The sequence below is a fragment of the Notolepis coatsorum genome, assembly GCF_963971535.1.
Source record: "Notolepis coatsorum genome assembly, chromosome: 3".
Lineage (NCBI taxonomy): Eukaryota > Metazoa > Chordata > Actinopteri > Aulopiformes > Paralepididae > Notolepis > Notolepis coatsorum.
Window position 1 is genome coordinate 144,696,309 of NC_140167.1, and position 20,884 is coordinate 144,717,192.

The 20,884-nt window shown below is 45.6% G+C and overlaps 1 protein-coding gene across 1 annotated transcript in view; it reads right to left on the reverse strand.

The window, feature by feature from the left end:
• Window positions 1–20,884, reverse strand: part of col6a3 (collagen, type VI, alpha 3) — a 169,557-nt gene that overhangs the window by 18,135 nt on the left and 130,538 nt on the right. The window contains exons 17-31 of the mRNA XM_084310880.1: window positions 20,642–20,713; window positions 20,500–20,526; window positions 20,347–20,391; window positions 15,760–15,813; window positions 15,585–15,647; window positions 14,848–14,913; window positions 14,631–14,684; window positions 11,852–11,887; window positions 11,466–11,528; window positions 11,105–11,167; window positions 10,256–10,318; window positions 9,822–9,884; window positions 8,988–9,038; window positions 8,687–8,722; window positions 8,007–8,069 (exon numbers count right to left, since the gene is read on the reverse strand). Of these exons, the coding sequence (XP_084167006.1) occupies window positions 8,007–8,069; window positions 8,687–8,722; window positions 8,988–9,038; window positions 9,822–9,884; window positions 10,256–10,318; window positions 11,105–11,167; window positions 11,466–11,528; window positions 11,852–11,887; window positions 14,631–14,684; window positions 14,848–14,913; window positions 15,585–15,647; window positions 15,760–15,813; window positions 20,347–20,391; window positions 20,500–20,526; window positions 20,642–20,713 (819 nt within the window). The remainder of the gene's footprint in view (window positions 1–8,006; window positions 8,070–8,686; window positions 8,723–8,987; window positions 9,039–9,821; window positions 9,885–10,255; window positions 10,319–11,104; window positions 11,168–11,465; window positions 11,529–11,851; window positions 11,888–14,630; window positions 14,685–14,847; window positions 14,914–15,584; window positions 15,648–15,759; window positions 15,814–20,346; window positions 20,392–20,499; window positions 20,527–20,641; window positions 20,714–20,884) is intronic.

Consider the following 20,884-nt stretch of genomic DNA (forward strand, 5'->3'; position numbering starts at 1 on the left):
CTCCACTACATTTCAAAGGAAATATCCAACTCTTTTTACACTACATTGATCAGAATACTGCAGTTACTGAATACTTTGAGGACAGAAGTGTTCTATGCACACAACAGGGATTTGTGTATAATTACAGAGCTTGCAATTCTTTTAAAAACATATTTACTATACATTTAATTGTTAGGCTTATTCTATGTTATATCATAGGATATGAAAATATGCCTCAAGATTTTGACTCTGACTCTCCCAATACTACATACAACTTTATAGAACCAGTGTAATGATGAAAAAGAAAAAGCGTATTGTGAATTTGAATGTCAGGACTGCCGTTTTTCAGCTTCAGATGTATCATTTGATTAGTTAGAACTGTTATAGTGCACCCTCTCTGAGCACAGCCAACTCTCAGTATGGTGAGGGGGCCTGGCCCCTTGACAGGAGATGTCAAGTTAGTATCATAATACAGGACGCTTTCAAATGTAAAGTTCATGAAACCAGTGTGATCGGTTGCTATGGGAGATTAATATAACTGTACTAGCAAGTGATTAATAAATTGTCACAGTTACTGTGGATATTTTTGAAACACTCAAATTAACTAAATTGTAGCAAACTAGTTTCATTGCTTGTTTGTGGACTAGGCTAGCTAGCTGATATCCTTTACAACTACTGACAACGATAGGTTATGTAGATAACCTAGTTATATTAGTATTGGCTGAGTGTCCCGCTCTGAGCCTTATGAGATACCCCTTATCTCCTATGATACCTACTGTATCCCCAACGAACAACTACATGCACCCACACCTGTATGGGGCCCCGCCCCTATGGAGGCGTAGCCCATATAACCATGACTCTGGTCACCAAACACCCTTCCTCGCCAAATCCCGTTCCAGGAAAAAATCCCTCAAGAGGGAACTCAGGGCCGCGCAGATACGTTATATATCGTATTTGCTTATCGCGTCCCGCTCTGAGCCTTATGAGATATGGGGAAGAGCGGACGCGAGACCCAACAGATGTACCCCCTGAGGACCCGTAAGCCCACATCAAGGGGTGCGGGGAGCCCTGTCACCCCATCCTTCCTAATGAAGGGGGGGCGCAGTCAACTCCACCTGAATGCGAACAAGAGGGAACCAGAACCCCTTGAACACACCGTACAGGCGGAACCACGTGTGACTCAACACACTGTGGCCCATACCCATACACTCCTGCTACCCGACCAAGGACGGGAAGCAGGAAAGGCCACAGACCCCAGAACCGCATGGGAGACAGAACCCCCGGTCATGTCCATGAGGTAAAACCTTACAAAGGGACCCGGGGAGGACCATGAAGCTGCAGCACAGATGTCCTCCACCGAGGCCCCACCCAGGAGAGCGGCAGAAGCAGCCACCCCACGAGTGGAGTGCGCCCTGACGCCCCCAGGGGGATCCTGCCCAGCCAACGTGTAGCAGAGGGTAATGCCCTCGCACAACCAATGGGACAGGCGCTGCTTCGACAGTGCCTTACCAGCACGAGCCCCACCGTAACAGACAAAAAGCTGGTCGGTAACCCTGAAGTCCTGAGTACGGCTGAGGTAAATCCCCAAAGCACGGACTGGACATGACAGGTGAAGGCCCGCATCTAACTCACTAGTGTGAGGAGGAGGACGAAACGCCTGAACCACAATATCCCGGGAGCGGAAGGAACTCCGGATATTCTTAGGCACGAAAGCAGGATTAGGTCGCAGAGTGGCACCACAATCGGTCCGAAAAGACAGGCACTCTGGACGTGCCGAGAGAGCACAGAGCTCACCTACGTGTTTAGCGGAAGTGACAGCCAGTAGGAACGCGGTCTTGAAGGACAGCTGTCCCAACGGCGCCTGCTCGAGTGGCTCAAACGGGGCCAAGGACAACCGACCGAGGACCAATTGAAGATCCCAAGTCGGAGCCAAGGAGCGCTGCACCGGCTTAACGCGTCGAGCGCCAAGCAGGAAACGCTTCACAAGAGGGTGGCTGAACAAGACATCCCCTCAAACCCCTCATGATAGGAGGATATAGCTACTGCATATACCCTCACCGTCGAAGCCGACAGTCTATCAAGGAGAGACTGGAGGTAACTAAGGACAGCATCCAGGGGGCAGGAGACTGAGTCCCGGCCCCCCGCCTTACACCACACTTGGAACATACGTCATCTGCCTGCGTAAGCGCGACAGTGGAGGGAGCATGCGCATTCCAGATGGTAACACCATCAGGATCAAGAACCTGCGCCCCTCAACGTACCCGTCCCAACAACTGACCTAACAGATGTATGGGGAAGAATCCCTGGCGGCACGGCATCGGTCCCAGACCTGCCTGGCCATGTCCAGACGTAATCCTCACCCGTCAGGATGAGGACCGCCCCGTGACAGTACACCTGCACCCACATTCTCCCTGCCGGGGATGTGGGGAGCCCTCAGGCCGCGCAGATGGAGGATGCCCATAGCCAGCCGCCCGCCGCCTGGTGCAGACAGGGGGAGCGTACTCCTCCCTGTCTGTCGATACACGACACTGACGTCGTATCGTCCGTCCTGATCAACACCATTTGTGGACCAGAAGGACCGCTTTCAACACCAACACATTGAACGTAGCGCAGACCGGGCAGCATGGTTTGCCAGCTGCCCCCTACTGCGTTGGCCCGACGCGTCACCAGCGAGGGAGGCGTCGGTGAAAACGCGACGTGAGACAGCGCCGTAACCGTCCTAGGACGGAACCTCCCGAGCGTGTTGACAACACGCTCTGAGATGGATGCCCACAGCCCTCCAACCGTTGACTGGGAAGAGGAGTACTCTACATCCAGTCTACAGCAACTCCAGGCTGGTAGAGACCTGCCTGGTACGAGACCTGACGATCCACCTTGACCGCGAAGGACCAGAACGTCATTAGGGCAGAACACTCCGTAACCCCTGACGACGCAGAGGCCCCAGTGCGGCCTCCACGCACTTGGTGAAGATGCGGGGAGCCAGAGAAAACCGAACGGCAGCCTCTGGTACTCATACGCTAACCCTGCAAAGGAAGCGTAGGTAAGCCCTAGGATGGAAGATCGGAGATGCGCATACGCATCCTACAGGTCTATGGAGGAGAACCAGACCCCCACCTGACAGTGTTCAACAGGTAGGAGACGATCCAAAAAATGCTGAACCTTCCCATGGGACAGGTCCAGCCTGGGTCTTACACCCCTCCCTCCCGACTTCTCAGGCAGAGAACACCGGGAGGAGAACGCCACGACGATGGCTTGCTTCGTCCACAGAGATTGGATCTCGTTGACCAGAGCTGTCACTGCTGGAGACCCTGACAATAGGGTCTGTACCAAACCTGAAAACGGGTGGGGTTGTGTAAACACAAGTCCCCGCCTCAGCGTTCTCTCCATCCACCTCGACATATGGTACTGCCGTAGTCATATGTGACGACACTCCCAACGCACCCGCCGTCACGTGGCGCATGTCCGCCAGGAACTGTTGATAGTTGGCCCGGTCCCCCCGCTGTGCGTAGCCAACCCTGGAACCGTGCGAGCAGCGCGTTCCGTGTCGGAACATCTGACCCTGACACCACCCACGAGGCAATCGCACCCAAGGGGGAACCCCGACAGAAAGGGCCGGTCTGATACGGGGGGCTTCCGATGAAAAAAGCCCCCCCACTGAACACCCCTCCAGAACATGCTGAGGAGTTGTTCTGCAGCCGGACATGCAAGGTGTAAGGCCCCCATGGGTTCCTACACACCGTAGCCCTGCAGTGATATTACTACCACCCCAAATCACGTGTGCCTGCGACCACTTGCCAATATTTCAGGAGTGGGAGGCACCAACATGATACCTGGCCTGGCGAAGGCGAGGCCGGGGAAGCCCGCACTGTGTGCCTCAAAAGGTTTCGAGCCCCCCTGCTGACAACACTTAAGTTGACAGACGTAACACCAGGCTCAACCAACACAGCTCAAGGTGTGGGAGCCGCTTGACAGCACAACATTCTCACGGACAGACCCAGGCTCAGCCATCAACTGGGTGTCAGCCCCTGTCCCCATGAGAAGCGAAAGGGGGGCCGCCCGCACATCAACGAAGGCACGCGGCCCGCAGACCAAAGGACACAATCAGAGCCCACTTTTTCCGCTGGTGTTGGGGAAGGGAGTGATCGGAGAGCGGGCTGCTCGCGGCAGGACGGTGACGGCTTGTTTGTTCAAGCCGAACCCATCCTACATGGCCGATCCCTCGGCCGCCAAGGCTGTCGGCCTTGTGGACACCTGTCGAATCAACGCCCAGGATACCTCCGGCGGGCGAAAACATGGCCGCCTGTCGAGGGCCTCGTCATCGCCGCTGACGAGGCCGTGCTCTCTCTTCTTCTGGCTGCGCTGTGTGAGGCGGTGTAGGGCCTAGGACAATACCGCCCGCGCTCCAGCAGAAGACCAAAATCCCCTGCGGAGAGGGGAACCCTGAGCGGTTATAGCTTGCGGCTGGGTCAAAGCTAATAACGTCAACAACCTCGCGCGATGTGTCGACGTCGGCTGGCCCTCAAGGCCCCGCCACCAGACACCATTTTTTTAATAGAAAAAACAGCAATTCGAACACAGTTCTAATCGTTGCCAATTCCATTCCGTGGCGGTACAAGCTTTAACAGCCCACCAGCCACTCGCCAGGCCGACCCACCCATGGCGTCGGCCGGGCGGGGCACTGTTTCATTATGTCAAAAACAAAGGACTGATGTTAACACGGAGCACCAGTGGTGGTTGCAAACAGCAACCTCCACTGTGGTGTGCACCATGAAAGGGTTAAATGAATAAAAGAACTAAACCACAAAATACTGTAGGATGAGCAAACCCATACACACAACGTTAAGGGGAGGCGGACCAGAGCGAACTAGTCCCGCCTTCATTCAAAATATTCACAACAGCACACCAGCCCTAGCTTAGCCCATTTACCAAAAAAGGTAAACAAAGCCCCCCCCGCACTACTCCCCCAGTATACCAATTGACCGTCAGTATGAATGGTTGAGAGGAGAGAAAACTGTAGCAAGACAGACCTTCTCATAGCAGAGTGACAGAACGAAACAATAGCCCACTACACAGGGCCGCCTCAGGGGGTGGGGGGCCTCGCGTTTAAATTCGTACAGGGCCTCACATTTCTCCCAGGCGGCCCTGCCCCTATACTACTACAGCCTAGCGTGAGGCGATGTGGGACCCAGATCAACAACCGCCTGCGCACAGACATGTTTACCATGTCGGCTGGACCCATAGCCCCACTACCCGACGCCAATGTGGATAGGAACTAGCCAGCTGAGCCATAACCCGCCGTTAAGTCCCATCCTGCAGTAATATAGCTCTACTGCTACACCGCCGAGCTCACGCATCGCCCCAGATGGGGACACCGTTCCATAGACCCCGCCGGAACACAAGGTAACATACCTGGCTAGGCTACCTAGCCACGGCCTACCCTGTTGTCAACCCATTTACCCGAAAAAAGGTAAATAGGACTCAGCAAAAAAAACCACAACAGCTACCGACTGACCTTCATTGATGAACCGGGCAAGAGGAGGGAGAAGTGACAACATCTCACGGCGGAGACATTAGAACAGCGTAGCAGTTAGCAGTAGTAGTAGCATGTGGCATTAGCGATAGCATGTAGCATAGCATTAGATGTTTAGTAGCACGCCCAAGACAGCTTGGAAACCGTTCCCTGCAGTGAACGTTCACCAAACCATCCTGCCCCCGGCGCCAACACACAACATGGTTGTGTAACAAAACAAACCAGCATTACTAACACTAATACCCATGCCTGAAGACACAGGGCCTACCTGGGTACAAGCTGGCCCGACAGCCAATCTTGTACAGCTGAACCTCGATCTGCTGTCATCAGACGAGGAACATCAACATAGGCCCGTCGTGTAGCCGAAAACATGCGTCGAAGATGCCAGGGGCCAGCAACCTCCGGTAAGCTTTCAACATTATGACTCTGATCTTTTTCATCCTGCTAGTTACGTATGGTGCACGCAGCCAGTACGCTGGAACGAAAATAGAGGAAGGGTGTTTGGTGACCAGAGTCATGGTTATATGGGCTACGCCTCCATAGGGGCGGGGCCCCATACAGGTGTGGGTGCATGTAGTTGTTCGTTGGGGATACAGTAGGTATCATAGGAGATAAGGGGTATCTCATAAGGCTCAGAGCGGGACGCGATAAGCAAATACGATATATAACTGGCAGACAGACTGATGGGCAAATCAAGGTAACCCAAGGTAATGCAATCTCTTCAGGGAAGCAGATTGGATATCTGAAATGGTTTTATTCTGTTGATATCCAGGGTGATCACAACAGTTAAAAAATGTTGGCAAATGTTACATCAGCATTATCTTCTGTAAAATAAAAATGCAATGAGATTTAAAAAAATAAATGTTCATTGTACTTTATCCTTAACTCATTCACGGCCAATCATAATATTACGTGTTTGCTCGCCAAGCGCTGGGCGCCAAAACGTAATATTCCGCTTTTAGATCGTTTTTTCTTTTATTCGATTTTAATATCAATATTACACTCACGGACCTATATGTTACAGCTAAAAGCCATACTGAGACCCAAAAAGTGCAGTACCGGCCAGATCCTGCTAGGTGGCAGTATCGCCCACCATTTGAAACCCTGTTCCAGACTGTGTGTCACATCTAATGTCCTCCGGGCGGAGAACTTTGGTCCAGGCAAGTCCAACACTTCACCCAAGCAACTTGAAATGCATCTAGCACACTCAATCCATAAATTGTGCCCAATTATGTCCGGGACCAGATGGACATCAATACTGGAGATCGCGATCAGACAATTCGAATATTCTTTTTGGAATAACCCATATCAAAGGTAAGGACTATCTGACGTCAATTCCATCTTGATCCTACAATGATTTCATATCGATCCAGCTGATCTGATCAGCGTGTGTGGTGTTCAAAACGAATGCCGTTACTGGCGATCAGAGCATCAAAAAACGACCCCCCCCCCTTTCTTTGATGCATTCATGATGAAACATAATACCTATTATATACAATTGATTTGGAAATAGTAGCGTGTCCAGGCGAGAAACGCCAACGACTTTAGCTAAATTCACATAGCGCCCTATAACTCAGCTTTTCAGGAATTAGCCCGGATCACTCCGAAACTATACAATATTCACCACGGGATAACGTGTGAACGTATACATGAATTCTTTTTCTCTTTTTTGCATGTTCGATGGGAGATAGTGACTGTCAAATGACCATAGTATTGTCTCCATAGTAGGGCTGTCCCCGACTAAGGATTTGGATGGTCGACTATGATTGGCCCAAATTTGCCGTTATTCGACTATTGGTCGACAACAAAAAAAGTATAATTTTTTTATTTTTTTTTTCATTCCATTTGGGCTGTGGGGGGTGCTTAATGTCTGAAGGAGTCGACTGAAGGCTTCTTGTCCTCTGCAAAAGCATGCAATTGGTCCACTGATGGATACATCTTGATATTTGTCTAGTCTAGTGTGTTCATTAGATGGGTGAAATCCTCTTTCAGTGCCTCTGTGCCTGTTTTCGTAGGCAGTTAGCCTCTGGTATGCGTGCCATTAGCGTTAGCCACGCTTCTATGCCTCTTTTCTTTTGAAATTGTGTATTTTTTATTTTTATAAAAACATATATTTTTTTTGTATTCGACTAAGAGATTGGCAGTCGACTACGGCTCCTTTCGACCGATTAGTCGACTAATCGACTAATAGGGGTCAGCCCTACTTCATAGCTATAATATAGAATATAGATATAGATCTGCAAGCATAGTGACGCACAGTGAAAATAGGCTATGGAAAGCTGGCGCATTAGCTACAGGGATGAGGGTAATGGCTGGCGCTCAATCAGTTAAGTAGAACTTTGAAGGACATTTGCTTTTACCAGAGTGCTATTCTATCAGTGTATTCCTACTTTCAATTAAGTGAAGGGTTTGTAGACTTTTCAACCACTGCTGATTTAATGTCCCGACCACTGATCAGCAGAGACAGCCTGGTCGGATCCTGTATAGCAAAACTCACCCTCTGTCCACGGTTACCATCTGGTCCAAGCCCGCCAATGGTGCCAGCGTCACCGGCTGCTCCCTGTTGAGTGATAGAAACAAGCAGAGAGAGTGATAGAAACAAGCAGAGAGAGAGAGAGAGCAAGACAGATAGAGAGAGAGAGATGGAATGAGCTTGTGCCAAAATAATGGGAAAATTACAGATTTACAGATTACAGAAGGAGAGGCCTTTCTGCTACTTGAGCTCTCTGTAAGTCAGGGTTAATTAGTTGTGTATGTTGTTTAAGGTCTATGACTGAATGCTTTCCTTGTTTCACCCAGTGGCCCCTTGTTGTGGTCAGAACAATTCCTGTGACCACTGGTGCTAAAAAATACATGAAGACTGTGAGTTCGCACATGCGACCGAGTGCATGCAATTGTTTTCATTCTTCAGGGAGTGGAAATCAAGTTGCTATTGTTTGCTAATCAATGACCACTGTGTATAAGCAAGGAAGGCTGGAGTGGTGGCTTTCACATTGGGTTTTGGACAGTCCGGAAGTATTTCAAAATTACTACCAGATATTATTACAGTAATTTCTAGCTACTAGGAGATTAACAGATATTTTTTGTAAGCTTGGGAACTCCTGCTGTATGGTGAAACAAAACGTTCTCCACTCTCAGAATTGTAGTTTTATGCTAAACCTTTTCTGCAGACATTACCTTTGGTCCTGGGAATCCTGGGAAGCCCTCATCACCCTGTAACAAAAATGCATAAATAGTTTGTGTTATTATTTAAAATTATATATATCCTTTGATATTACGATTTCCAATATGACAATATGTCACACGTTCCAAATGTTTTGAAACTTGGACATCACATTTTTGTCTGTGTGGTAGTGAGAGGTTAACCTTCATAGTGTGTTAGTGAAAGGGTTAAGACTACTATACACGTAAGCTTGCAAGGACATGATGTGTGATGGTAATATGTTGCGTTGCATTTTGTAGGGCAGTTTTCACTTGCCCTTCTTCCTTTGGGGCCTGAGACGCCAAATCCATCGCGACCATCTTCACCCTGTAAGAAATGTTTAACAAGGAAAGAACGTCCTAAAAAATACATTGATCTGTATCTTTTCCTACGAATGAATGAATGAAGAAAAGAAAGTCCATATGCTTTGTTTAATGACACTAATGTCAACTGATGTCTGTAGCAGACAATGATGGCTGCCAATACAATGCAACGTTCTCCTTTATAAACCCAAACAAAATGACACAACTATATCCGAAAACAAAACAGTGCTTTGGGGATATGCGGTGCATCATCATAAGCCACTGATTCAAAACAGAAAGTTTGGCATAAGGAAATCCTCAGTGAAAGTAAAATGTTCCTGATTAAAAACACACCACAGACATTCCCTCAACCAGAAGAGACTGAGACACAAATACCACATGCTCTTTGAACTGGCCATGACTGACGCTAACATAAGCCTGCAGTGGATAGAAAAACCTATGGTTGGTGATACAAAGGGCAACATGATAGGGCCATGTGCTTGCTGACGGAAAATAAAGTGAGACGGAGGGAGAAATGTACAATAGAATTTATCGGGTTGCCATGCAATCAGTACAAGGCATCCCATTGCCAAAAACGTTGGCCAGTGTATCACAACCCTAAGAGCCACAATGACAATGATCTAATAAATACATCTATTTCATGATTTAGAGGGTTAACATATGGTCTCAAATGCATTCATATGATTAATCACATATGCCTGATTTGTATATTTATATGCATTTCATGATGGAAGAGCCTAAGAATTTCCACAGCCTTGATATTACGGAGACAACGTGTCGTTCTTACAGGTTCGCCACGGGGCCCGAGGGGTCCAACGACGCCCTTAACTCCTGGTTCTCCTGGCTCACCCTAAGGTGTGGGTAGATTTAGAGGATAGAAAGAGAATGAGAAATAAACAAGAGAGAGAGACATTAAACCAACAAAAGGCTGTCAGACCGTTTTAACCCCCCATCCTCCCCACCCCACCGAAATAAATAAAAAATGTCAAGGGTTATTATGGGTATTTCCAAGATTTTAAATGAGCTCACATGCTTTATTTGAAATAGATGTGACACTGAGCCAGGATGTTTTCTTAGAGTACTTTCATGTTTGCTCAAATGGACTGTGTTATGTGTCTCCAGTAATACGAGAGCACAAGGCTTAACCAATGTGTTTTTAACTGGAGAAAAAGGCAGGTACACATGAACTTTAGCCATGCAAATGATTATTCTGCTCATTACCTTGCGACCGAGAGACCCTCTTCTACCCTTTTCTCCAGAAGATCCTTGGGCTCCTCCAGGACCCTAGGATACAAAATCTGTAAGTTAGTAAAAGTTCTAGAACTGTAAACCAAAGACCCACCGTCACAATTGTATTGTGTAATGTAATGCTCGAAACGCACATTGTATGGATTCAGACACATCATTTGTGTGCCAGCAGTGTGCCATCACAGTTTACATGTGTATAGCAGACTGTAGGCATTTATTTGTTTTTACCCTGTTTCCTAGAGAACATGTGGTGTTTTCTTCTGATCTCACATTGCAAGCAATTGTTTACACAGCTTACATTTGTTGAAACTTAATCACTCTGGTTTCCTAAATAAAAGTGGGATAAAAGACCCATATTTCCTGAACAGATTTCCTTTTAATTATTATGTTTGCCAGAACCACAATAGTGAATGTCCCTAAGCTGACTGACTCCCCATTGTTGTAATGCCCTGCTACACAATCATAGTTCAACTTATTCACACATTGGAACTACCCAATACAAACACAATCTTCTACTGTTGGCCACTCAACAAACCCACTGGAGCAGTTAGGGGTTCTGTGTCTTGCTCAAAGACACTCCAGCAGTGGCTGTTGAAGGAGGGGAGAGTATTAATCATTCACTCCCCCCACCCAATCTGGGGATTTGAACCAGCAACCTTACAATCACAAGCCTGCCTCTTTAATATTTAGGCCATGACTACCCTGCCTGTGGGCCTACGGGTACGTTCCCAAGAGACCAACATAGTCTTGATTGAGTATGGTTTTCCCTCAATTTCAAATGCAGCAGTCCCATTATGATCTAGATCTGATAGGTGCACTCACCCTTGGTCCCGGGTTCCCATCCTCCCCTCTGAGTCCTGGAGCACCGATTGGTCCGGATGGACCCTTTATTAAGAACACATCAAACCAGACATCAACATTACACCGATCTATTAAATTAGAAGGATTATTACTAATTCCTAAATTCTGTATCTTTGCTATTAGCGTTAATTCAGCTGTCAAGCTCCAGTCAAAACATTTGGTCATCTAACGAATGGCAATGAAAGCATTAACAAGAAACACCTATGAGACCCATTAACAATGATGTCTGTTTTGGCACCAGACATTATACATTTACAGTCCTGTATGAATAAACTGTCAAACAGTGCAGAGAATGATGTATGATAAAAAAAAATGCTCTTACTCTAGATCCTCCAATTCCAGGCTCTCCCTGTAGACCGTCAACTCCAGGTTTAGCAGCCGGTCCCTGAATTATACAAGGAAGTTAAAGGGTTAAAATTACACATATTTATTATAATAAAGGTGCTCTACAAATAAATACACACTCCTGTAACATACAGACTATATTCATCACATTGTAATATATAAGTACATATGAGTACATTATGAAAGGTAAAAATCTTGATATAGTGGGATTGTGCTGTGAACACAATATTGACCATACATGGTGGCCATTTTTCTCTTATGTCATGCTCAGGTTGGGATTAATTTACACCCTCAGGTTTGTGTGAAGTTTCATAACCACTTGAAATCATTCCAGAGAGTGTAAAGAGAATGGTGTCCACTTACCGCTTGTCCAGGTGGGCCTCTTCTGCCATCAGATCCCTAACAAAAGGACAAAGTACAGTAGAAACCAGGTTGTACCTCGACCACATGGTCATTATATTGTGATGAATAATGTGTATTTTGTTTGTATGTAATATCTTTGCTGCCAATTGTATTTGTTGTATTTCTGCCAGCCTGATCTTGGAAACACAATGGAAATAAGTCTTGTGAATTTATTGTGCAATCCTTTAATGTTTTTAATGTGATATGCATATGGGTGTATTTGATCAAAATGTGATCAAATAGGTCAATTCAATTAATCAGTTAATGTGCTTCTCAAACTTTTTCTGTCAGGCCCCCCTTTGGCGGACCAAAATATTTTGGGGCCCCCCCCCCTCGCCCCAACAAAATAGTCATGAAATGGGCCATGTTTAAATTTATTGAAATAACACCAATATCAAGGGCGGTTAGGTGGCCGAGCGGAGATTGCGTTCGTCACCAGCCCCGGAGCTGTGAGCTGGATTCGCCTGTTCGAATCCAGCTCACAGCTCCGGGGTTGTCACCAGCTTGGCTGGCCGTCTGCACTAATACAATTGGCTGTATTAGAGGGTGGGAGAAGCTGGCGGGGTGGGTCTGGGTCGTTGTAAACAGCGACTCCTACAGTTCGGTCGGGGCGCCTGCTAAGCGTGGATAGGACTCGAGGGGGATAGTGTGGTCCTCCCACACGCTACGCCCTCTCGATGAGAATCCGCGCTGCCAGGTGAAAAGAAGCGGTGATTGGCTGGACGTGTGTCGGAGGAAGCACGTGGTAGCCTCCACTCTCCCAGATGATCTGACTGTGGGGGGTAAGTGCGCAGCGACCAGGAAGGGACTGGGAATTGGCATACGACTAACATTGGGATGGGAGAAAATCGGAGGAAAATGGAGGGGGAAAAAGACCAATAAAAAAAAAAAAAAAAAAAACAATATCGTGACCTTTCAAATTGGCCCTATATTTTGTTTTCAGAGCTGTCATGGATGAAAAGCCAGCTTCACACAGATACTGTATGTCATAGGTGTCAAACTCATGGCCCGCAGGCCAAATGTGGCCCGCCACGTCATTTGATGTGGCCCCCAAGAGCTCTGGTAAAAAAAGATTTCTTTTTTATTTTTATTTTTTTTAAACATTAATCTTAGGTTAAAAAATAGCGCTGTTAAAAGAATGGTGGGTTAATGCGTTAATAAAGCTTTAACTTTGACAGCCTTAGTTATTACACATTCTTACACATACATGTATGTTGAACATCTGAGGTATTGATGAAGTAACAAAGGAAAAAAGCCAAAAGCACTTGCTCCTCAGACATTCTTTGACAATTTACAGCCCAAAATACTAAAAAGATCCAGGCGGAATAGGTAACAAAGGGTTGAAGAAATATTGTCTGAACTGTCAGATGCAAACTGGCTGTGTGACATAACCAAGCATCTCGCTCAATTGAATAAGAAGCTGTAGGGACGCAAACAAGTCCCACCCAAAACTTGACCAATATAGTTGTGAACTGAGACAACCCTTATTTTGTTATTTTTGAGTACAGTTACAGTTGTGTGTTCATACAGACACATAATAGCAATTTCATTACGAATTGAAAATGGGGGACCCTGATGTAAACAAGACGAAAGTCTTTCTCTGGTCTGCATCCCCTTAACAATTGTGTGTATTGAGCTGTACTGTACTGTACCCATTCTGCAATCTGTTAATTAAAGTTAATTAAACTATCTACCATTAGTTGGATGTATGGCCTCTGCAAGGTTGTGTGCAGCCATTTGTTTTTGTAACATCTGCTACATCTGTCCTGCGTGTTCTTTGCAGCTCACAGTTGTTAGTTCTGCCCCTCTTGACAGTGACAAAAAGGTTTTGAACAAACTTAATGTCATAGCTTGTATTTGATGATATTCTTCTTTGTTATTTAGTTGAATGGTTTGATCATTGATTGATGGAGTAATATGGGGTTCTGATAAACTAAAATTATTTGTTAAAATAACATAAGCTAACATATATTTTTACATCTATCCAAAATGTATAACTTGAATAAGTAATAAATACAGAAACAATGAGTAGCTACATTTATTTGACATTACATTAACATTTATACGGTATTTGGCCCTTTGAGGGCAACCATAATGCTGATGTGGCCCTCTGTGAAAATGAGTTTGACACCCCTGCTGTATGTGGTGCTGAATGGTATCAACACCTTAACTGCTGCATCATGAGATACTTGGTGGGCCATGAGATGACATACTTGGTACCTCAGCACCACACTCTGAAACTAGCTCTCTAGGTGGTATCAGATGAGATTTCAAAGAGTTCTTCTAAGAGTTTGGATGGAGATGTGTCAGGAAGCTTTGTCTCAATGTTGTCTGTAAAGGTTTTTTTTATCCAGAGTAACTTGGTGATCCTTTTCTGTGTTTTATTAAATAATGATTTTCAGATTTTGAGAAATGGCATTTTCATGGAGAACAGTGCAGCTGCAACAGATAGCACTTTAGTGATAATTTTCTGTAATCCCAAAAAAAAAACGATTTTTTTTTTTTTTTTTTTTTTATAAATCTCAAGGCCCCCCCTGTCATGCCTCTGTGCCCCCCCTGGTAATCAATAATCAATCAATCAGTTAATCAACAAATCAATCAATCAACCAATCAACTAACCAATACATCAATCAATCAACCAACCAATACATCAATCAATCAACTAATCAATATATGAATCAATCAATCACTCAATCGATCATCAGACACAGAAACCAGTATAGATATAGAGCTGCCGTACCATCCTTCCAGCTTCGCCAGGACCTCCCTTCTTGCCATCAACACCAGGCTCTCCCTGTCATTCCACAAGGGATACATCTTTATGAACAGCACATGAATGGAAGCAAGCCATGCAAATTGAAATCAACCATATGCTGGTGGAATAGTTGGAAAGGTCACCGTCTGAAATACATAGACACATTTTATTTTGTTGCAAAAAGAGGGGGGGGGGGCATTACCATTGGTCCAACGTCACCAGCGTCTCCTTTAGGTCCAGCCTCACTGTTGTCTTTTCCAGTTGTACCCTAGCAGATAGAACATGAATACTTTCAAACTTACAGTACAAGAGGGATGCTGTCCTATGCACACCTCCTTCTGTCCCCAAGCCCATCAGTTTGTGAAATATTTGAAGAAGATATGCTTATTTGAATCTAGTTAAACCTCAAGTCTCAGAGCAGAGGAAAACTGAGAAAATCCAATCTAAAGTTTGGCTGCATTTTTAACACCTTCTAGGTACTACAGTAGGTGTCACAAACTTCCTTTTTTAAACAAAAGTTTTAGCTATTTAGAGATACTATAACTCTTAGCTGTTACAGTGAATATGTTCTTAAACATTCAAACTGTGATAATATGGAACAAACTTGAAAAAAAAAAAAAAATTAAACATTCGCAATCTGACTTCCAGACATGAGTCTCTTACCGCTGGGCCCGGTATGTGCAATTTAGGAACAAAAAAAACTGCCTATAAAAATCAAGGGTAGACTTGCTGCACACTAAAACTCATAGGCAGACTAATACTTAATTTCTTGATGAGTAAAATAAACAACAGCCCGAATTATGAGTTTAGCATTCCTACATCAGGTTCACTGGTCACTCTTTCAAACGCCACAAGGGTAATTTCCCACTTAGGACACACAATGACACAAAGGGCACCGTGACTTATTCCATGATATCATCAGTGTGCAGCAGTACTCACTGGGTCTCCTCGGATACCCATGTCTCCCATGTCTCCTGCTTGCCCTTTGGCACCTTTGGGTCCCTGAAAACAAAAAAACAGATATAGATTAATGTAATGTGAACCCAATGGGGGCATGAATACATAAAGAGGTAAAGTGCTCAAGTGAAACTGAAGTGGTTCGCAAAACACTCACTCTTCCGCCAGAGTGTCCTCTGTCTCCCGAAGGTCCAGCCACTCCACTTACGCCCTGACAGAACACAGCAGATGGCAATTAAAGCTAACTTTCTAAACCAAAAAGACAGTTTTCACAATCTTCTTCTTGTCCAGAATCAAATCTATCTAAACATCATTCAACGCATTGCTGATATTCAAGTGAGATATTCAATGTTGGGCAGTAACACGCTATTTAGTACATTTGACAATTTCCTAGTAACAAGTAAAGTAAATTAAAGTACGCTTTTACAATTTCCAAAATAGTAATTATATTACAGTTACTAATCCAAGTAGCGCTGCGTTACATTGTTGTCCTCCTTAGATTACATTTTGTGTGCGCAGGTCAGACCGAGGTCACTTTGACTACCTGCCAAAAAGCAGCATAGAGGGAAGAGAGGTACATGTTCAATAATTGTCCGCTGTAAACTATGTGGGGGGAGCAAAAAGTTTGCAATGTGAAATGTGAAACTTGACGCATAAAAAAATGACGTTAACATGGAAGCCTCCAGCGGCAGTGATGGATGTACTCCAGCAACAGAAACTGGATCTAAGATCAGGGCACATCGTCTGAAGAAGCTCATCACTGGGTACATTGTTGAGTAGATCATAGAGAAAATGCCCACAAAGAACAATGTCCAGCTGCCAAACAGAGGAAGACATTTGAAGCTAATTTGAAGGCCACACTCAGAGAGGCAGACTTTGTTTCCACCACAGCTGTCATCTGGACAGCTAACAACAGAAGCTAAACAGGTTGTACATTACATTTTGGAAGGAGGGGGTAAGTGAAAATAACGAGTGATGTAATGAGTAATGTAACTATTTACTTAAAAGTTTCAAGTTTCTTTAATAGTTGTCATACAGAAGTACAGAATACTTTTATACAAAATGCTTCTTACTGTTACGCTCCAGAGACTGTGCAAGACAAGATAAGTATGAAATAAAATAACATAGTATAGCATGTAAATTAGAAGTAAAAAAAAATGAGGTCACAGTGTTCAGTATAGACATATGTACAATGTTCGATGCAGAGTAGACGTAACTGAGTTACCATATAATATACAATACTGTGTAGTGTACTAATATACAATACTATATAGTGCAAGGCAGAAATAGGATGAGGTGCAATTTGGGTACAATTTACAGTAGGTGTACGAGTTGTAGTGCAAATCCTTTATCAATAAATATAAAGTGTGTTTGTGTGATCTAAAGTGTGGAGAGTGGGTGCTGCAGTGTGTTGTTTGTTTAAGTGAGTGTGTGCGTGTGGGTGTGTGTGCTGTGTGCATTTGATGGTTGTTGCATAGTGTTTATTGTTCGTTTAGCAGACTGATGGCCTGGGGATAGAAGCTTCTTCTGAGTCTTTCTGTGCTCGCCTTAAGACTCCGGTATCGCTTGCCTGACCGCAGCAGTTCAAAGAGGCAGTTGTTCGGGTGGCTCGAGTCCTTAATAATTCTCTTAGCCTTCCCCTTGCACCGCTTGTTGTAAATGTTCTGGAGGGTGGGAAGCCCCCCTCCAATTGTGCGTTCGGCTGAACGTGTCACTCTTTGTAGTCTTCTACGGTCTTGTGCAGTGCTATTCCCAAACCAGGAGGTGATGTTGCCAGTCAGGATGCTCTCTATTGTACATGAGTAGAAGTTCCTAAGGATCTTCTGACTGACTTGGAACTTCCTTAGGCACCTGAGGAAGTAGAGGCGTTGTCGTGCCTTCTTCACAACACTGTCAATGTGTGTGGTCCATGTCAAATCCTCGGATATGTGGGCTCCGAGGTACTTGAAACTGTTCACTCTCTCAACCGGTGCCCCGTCGATGCTGAGGGGGCTGTAGTCCTTGACCCCCGACCTCCTGAAGTCCACAATCATCTCTTTTGTTTTGCTGACGTTCAGGGAGAGGCAGTTCTCCTGACACCACTGTGACAGGTTCTCTACCTCTTCCAGGTAGGCCCTTTCGTCGTTGGCAGAGATCAGGCCCACCACTACTGTGTCATCAGCAAATTTGATGATGGTGTTGTTGTTCCGCTGTGCTACGCAGTCATGTGTGTACAGGGAGTAGAGGAGGGGGCTCAGAACACAGCCCTGGGGGGCCCCTATGTTGAGCGTGATGGATGAGGAGGTGCAGTTGCCTGCTCTTACCACCTGGGGTCTGCCCGTCAGGAAGTCCAAGACCCACTGGCAGAGGTCATAGTTCAAGCCCAGGTCCCTGAGCTTGGCTATGAGTTTGGAGGGGACTATGGTATTGAATGCTGAGCTGTAGTCGATGAACAGCATTCTCACATAGTTCCCCTGCCTCTTGTCCAGGTGTGATGCTGCTGTGTGCAGCACATGGGCTATGGCGTCCTCCGTGGACCTGTTGGGGCGATATGCAAATTGCAGAGGGTCCAGGTTGATGGGGAGGGAGGAACAGATGTAGCCCTTCACTAGCTTCTCAAAGCACTTCATGGCTATGGAGGTGAGGGCTACAGGGCGATAGTCGTTGAGGCAAGCAGGCGTAGATTTTTTGGGTACAGGGATGATGGTGGACTTCTTCAGACAGGTGGGGATGACAGCCTGTTCCAAGGACAGGTTGAAGATGTCAGTGAATACCGGGGCCATTTGGTCGGCACAGACTTTTAGGACGCAGCCGGGGATGCCGTCCGGTCCTGCTGCCTTCCTGATATTCACTTTTTTAAAGATCCGTCTCACCTCATGCTCTGTTACCCTGAACACTGAGTCTCCATCAGCAGACCCCCCCCCCCCATTGCCGTGGTTTGTAGGCTGGTGTTTTTATTCACAGCCTCAAACCTTGCATAGAAGGAATTGAGATCATTTGCTAAGGAGATGTCATTATTCAGTTTGAGGGAGGTGCCTTTGTAATCTGTCATTGTTCTGAGGCCCTGCCACATGTCTCTAGAGTCAGCCTGTTCGAACTGAAGTTCAACTTTATCCCTGTAACGCCGTTTTGCCTCTTTTACTGCTCTCCTGACGTTGTATCTTGCCATCTTGTGTTCTTCCATGTTGCCTGTCTCCAGCCCGGTGTTGTATGCTGATGTGCGCACTTTCAGAGCCTCACGGACGGATTTGTCTACGCAGGGCTTTTGATTTGGGTAGATTTTAATTGTGGTGGAGGGGATTGTTTCTTCTACCAGAGTACAGACATAGTCAAGCACCGTTTCAGTGTATTCGTTAATATTGGCTGTGTTATCACGGAATACACTCCAGTCTGTGCATTCAAGTGCAGCTTGGAGTGACTCCTCTGACGTCACGGCCCAACGCTTAACCTCTCGTGAGACCACCGGCGTTCGCTTGAGACTTTGTTTATACTTTGGCAAAAGGAATATGGCGGCGTGATCGGACTTACCGAATGGACTAAGAGCCTGTGACTTATACCCATTCTTAAATTGCGAGTATACATGGACTAATATGTTCTCGCCTCTGGTGGGACAGGTCACATGCTGATAGAAATTCGGCAACACCTTTTTAAGACGCGCGCTGTTGAAATCACCCAGAACCAAAATGGCAGCGTCAACGCTAGCTATCTGTTGTTTGTTTACCTCGTCGTGAAGTTTTGAAAGTGCGACCCCAGTGTTCGCGTGTGGTGGAATGTACACTCCGATGAGGATGATGGACGTTAACTCTCTTGGGAGGAAGAAGGGTCGACATTTTATCGTGATAAACTCCAGGTCTGGGGAGCAGTGGTTAGACAGTTCCTTTGCGTTGCCTATATCGCACCACTCCTTGTTTATCATGAAGGCAATGCCGCCTCCTTTCTTCTTTAGTGACTCTTCTGCCGTCCGGTCCTTGCGAAGGACGAAGAAGTGGTCTGCCGGTTCTATTGCGTGATTCGGGACATCTGGACTCAGCCAAGTTTCTGTGAAACAGAGGACGTTACAATCCCGAATGTCCCTCTGGAATTGGATCCGTGCTCTGATGTCGTCCAGTTTATTTCCTATCGATTGCACATTGGCCAACAATATGCTGGGCAATGTGGTTCTGTGTCGTTTGGACCTCAGTCTGTTCCGGACCCCGGCTCTCTTCCCTCGTCGTCGTGGCGTCTCCTGGTTTTGGCCACGGCCACAACAAAGGATCTCCGCTGGCCATTGTTTTTGTTCGGCAATCCGATCCAGAGAGCAATCCAATCGGTACGTTTTCTTTAATCCAATGTCAATGATTGACTGACGGTCATACACGTATAATGCACCAACAGTAGGTGCAAATAAAACTCTTAATACTATAAAAATTAACAAAAGAAAGCACAGTCTCGACGGAGCGATCAGAGAGGCAGCCGTTCGTTGCGGCGCCATGATATGCAGAAAAAAAAAGTAATCAGTAAAGTAATTTGAGTATGTTTTAAAGGAGTAATCAGTAATAAGTTACTAATTACAATTACTGTGTAACTTGCCCAACACTGGAGATATATACACCATGAGGTACGAAGCTTTGGATAAAAACAAAGGATTTCAAACCCCCTTGGTCCTACCTACCAAGCCAAGCTACCATAAATGTTCTGTACTGAGTTTACAACATGCATTTGCAGCTGGGCTTTGATTCCACATCATGGCCTCAAGCAAAAGTCAGTCCAATTATGACAGACATACCTCTTCTCCATTAATGCCATCCAGGCCAATTTCTCCAAATTCACCCTGCAACAGAATGGGCATGATTAACAAAAGAAAAGATAATTATTGTAGACACGTGTTTTCTGGCAGTGTTTTTCAGATGACAATTATATAAATAAAACAAATACTCACCTTTTCTCCTGAGTACCCACGACCACCCTGAGCAAAAAGAAAAGAAAAGAAGAAAAAATGTCTTAGAATGTTTTGCAATAGATATGAATGCTGTTAATTTCCATTTAGCCACAGACATATGTACAGTATAAACTGCCTTTACCTTGACTCCTCTTTGTCCAGGACATCCCTGGAAACCTTGAGTTCCATTCACACCAGGAGGACCTCTCTCTCCCTGTCATTCAAGACCAAATGTGTTATGCACAACATGTAGACATATAATATTAATGGAACATTACATTTGCACATGTAGCGGCAGGAAATCAACCTAAATTCAAGCTTGCCACATAACTTCTAGGAACCTATAATGTGGCAAGGGAATAAATAAATAATCAATCAGAAATGC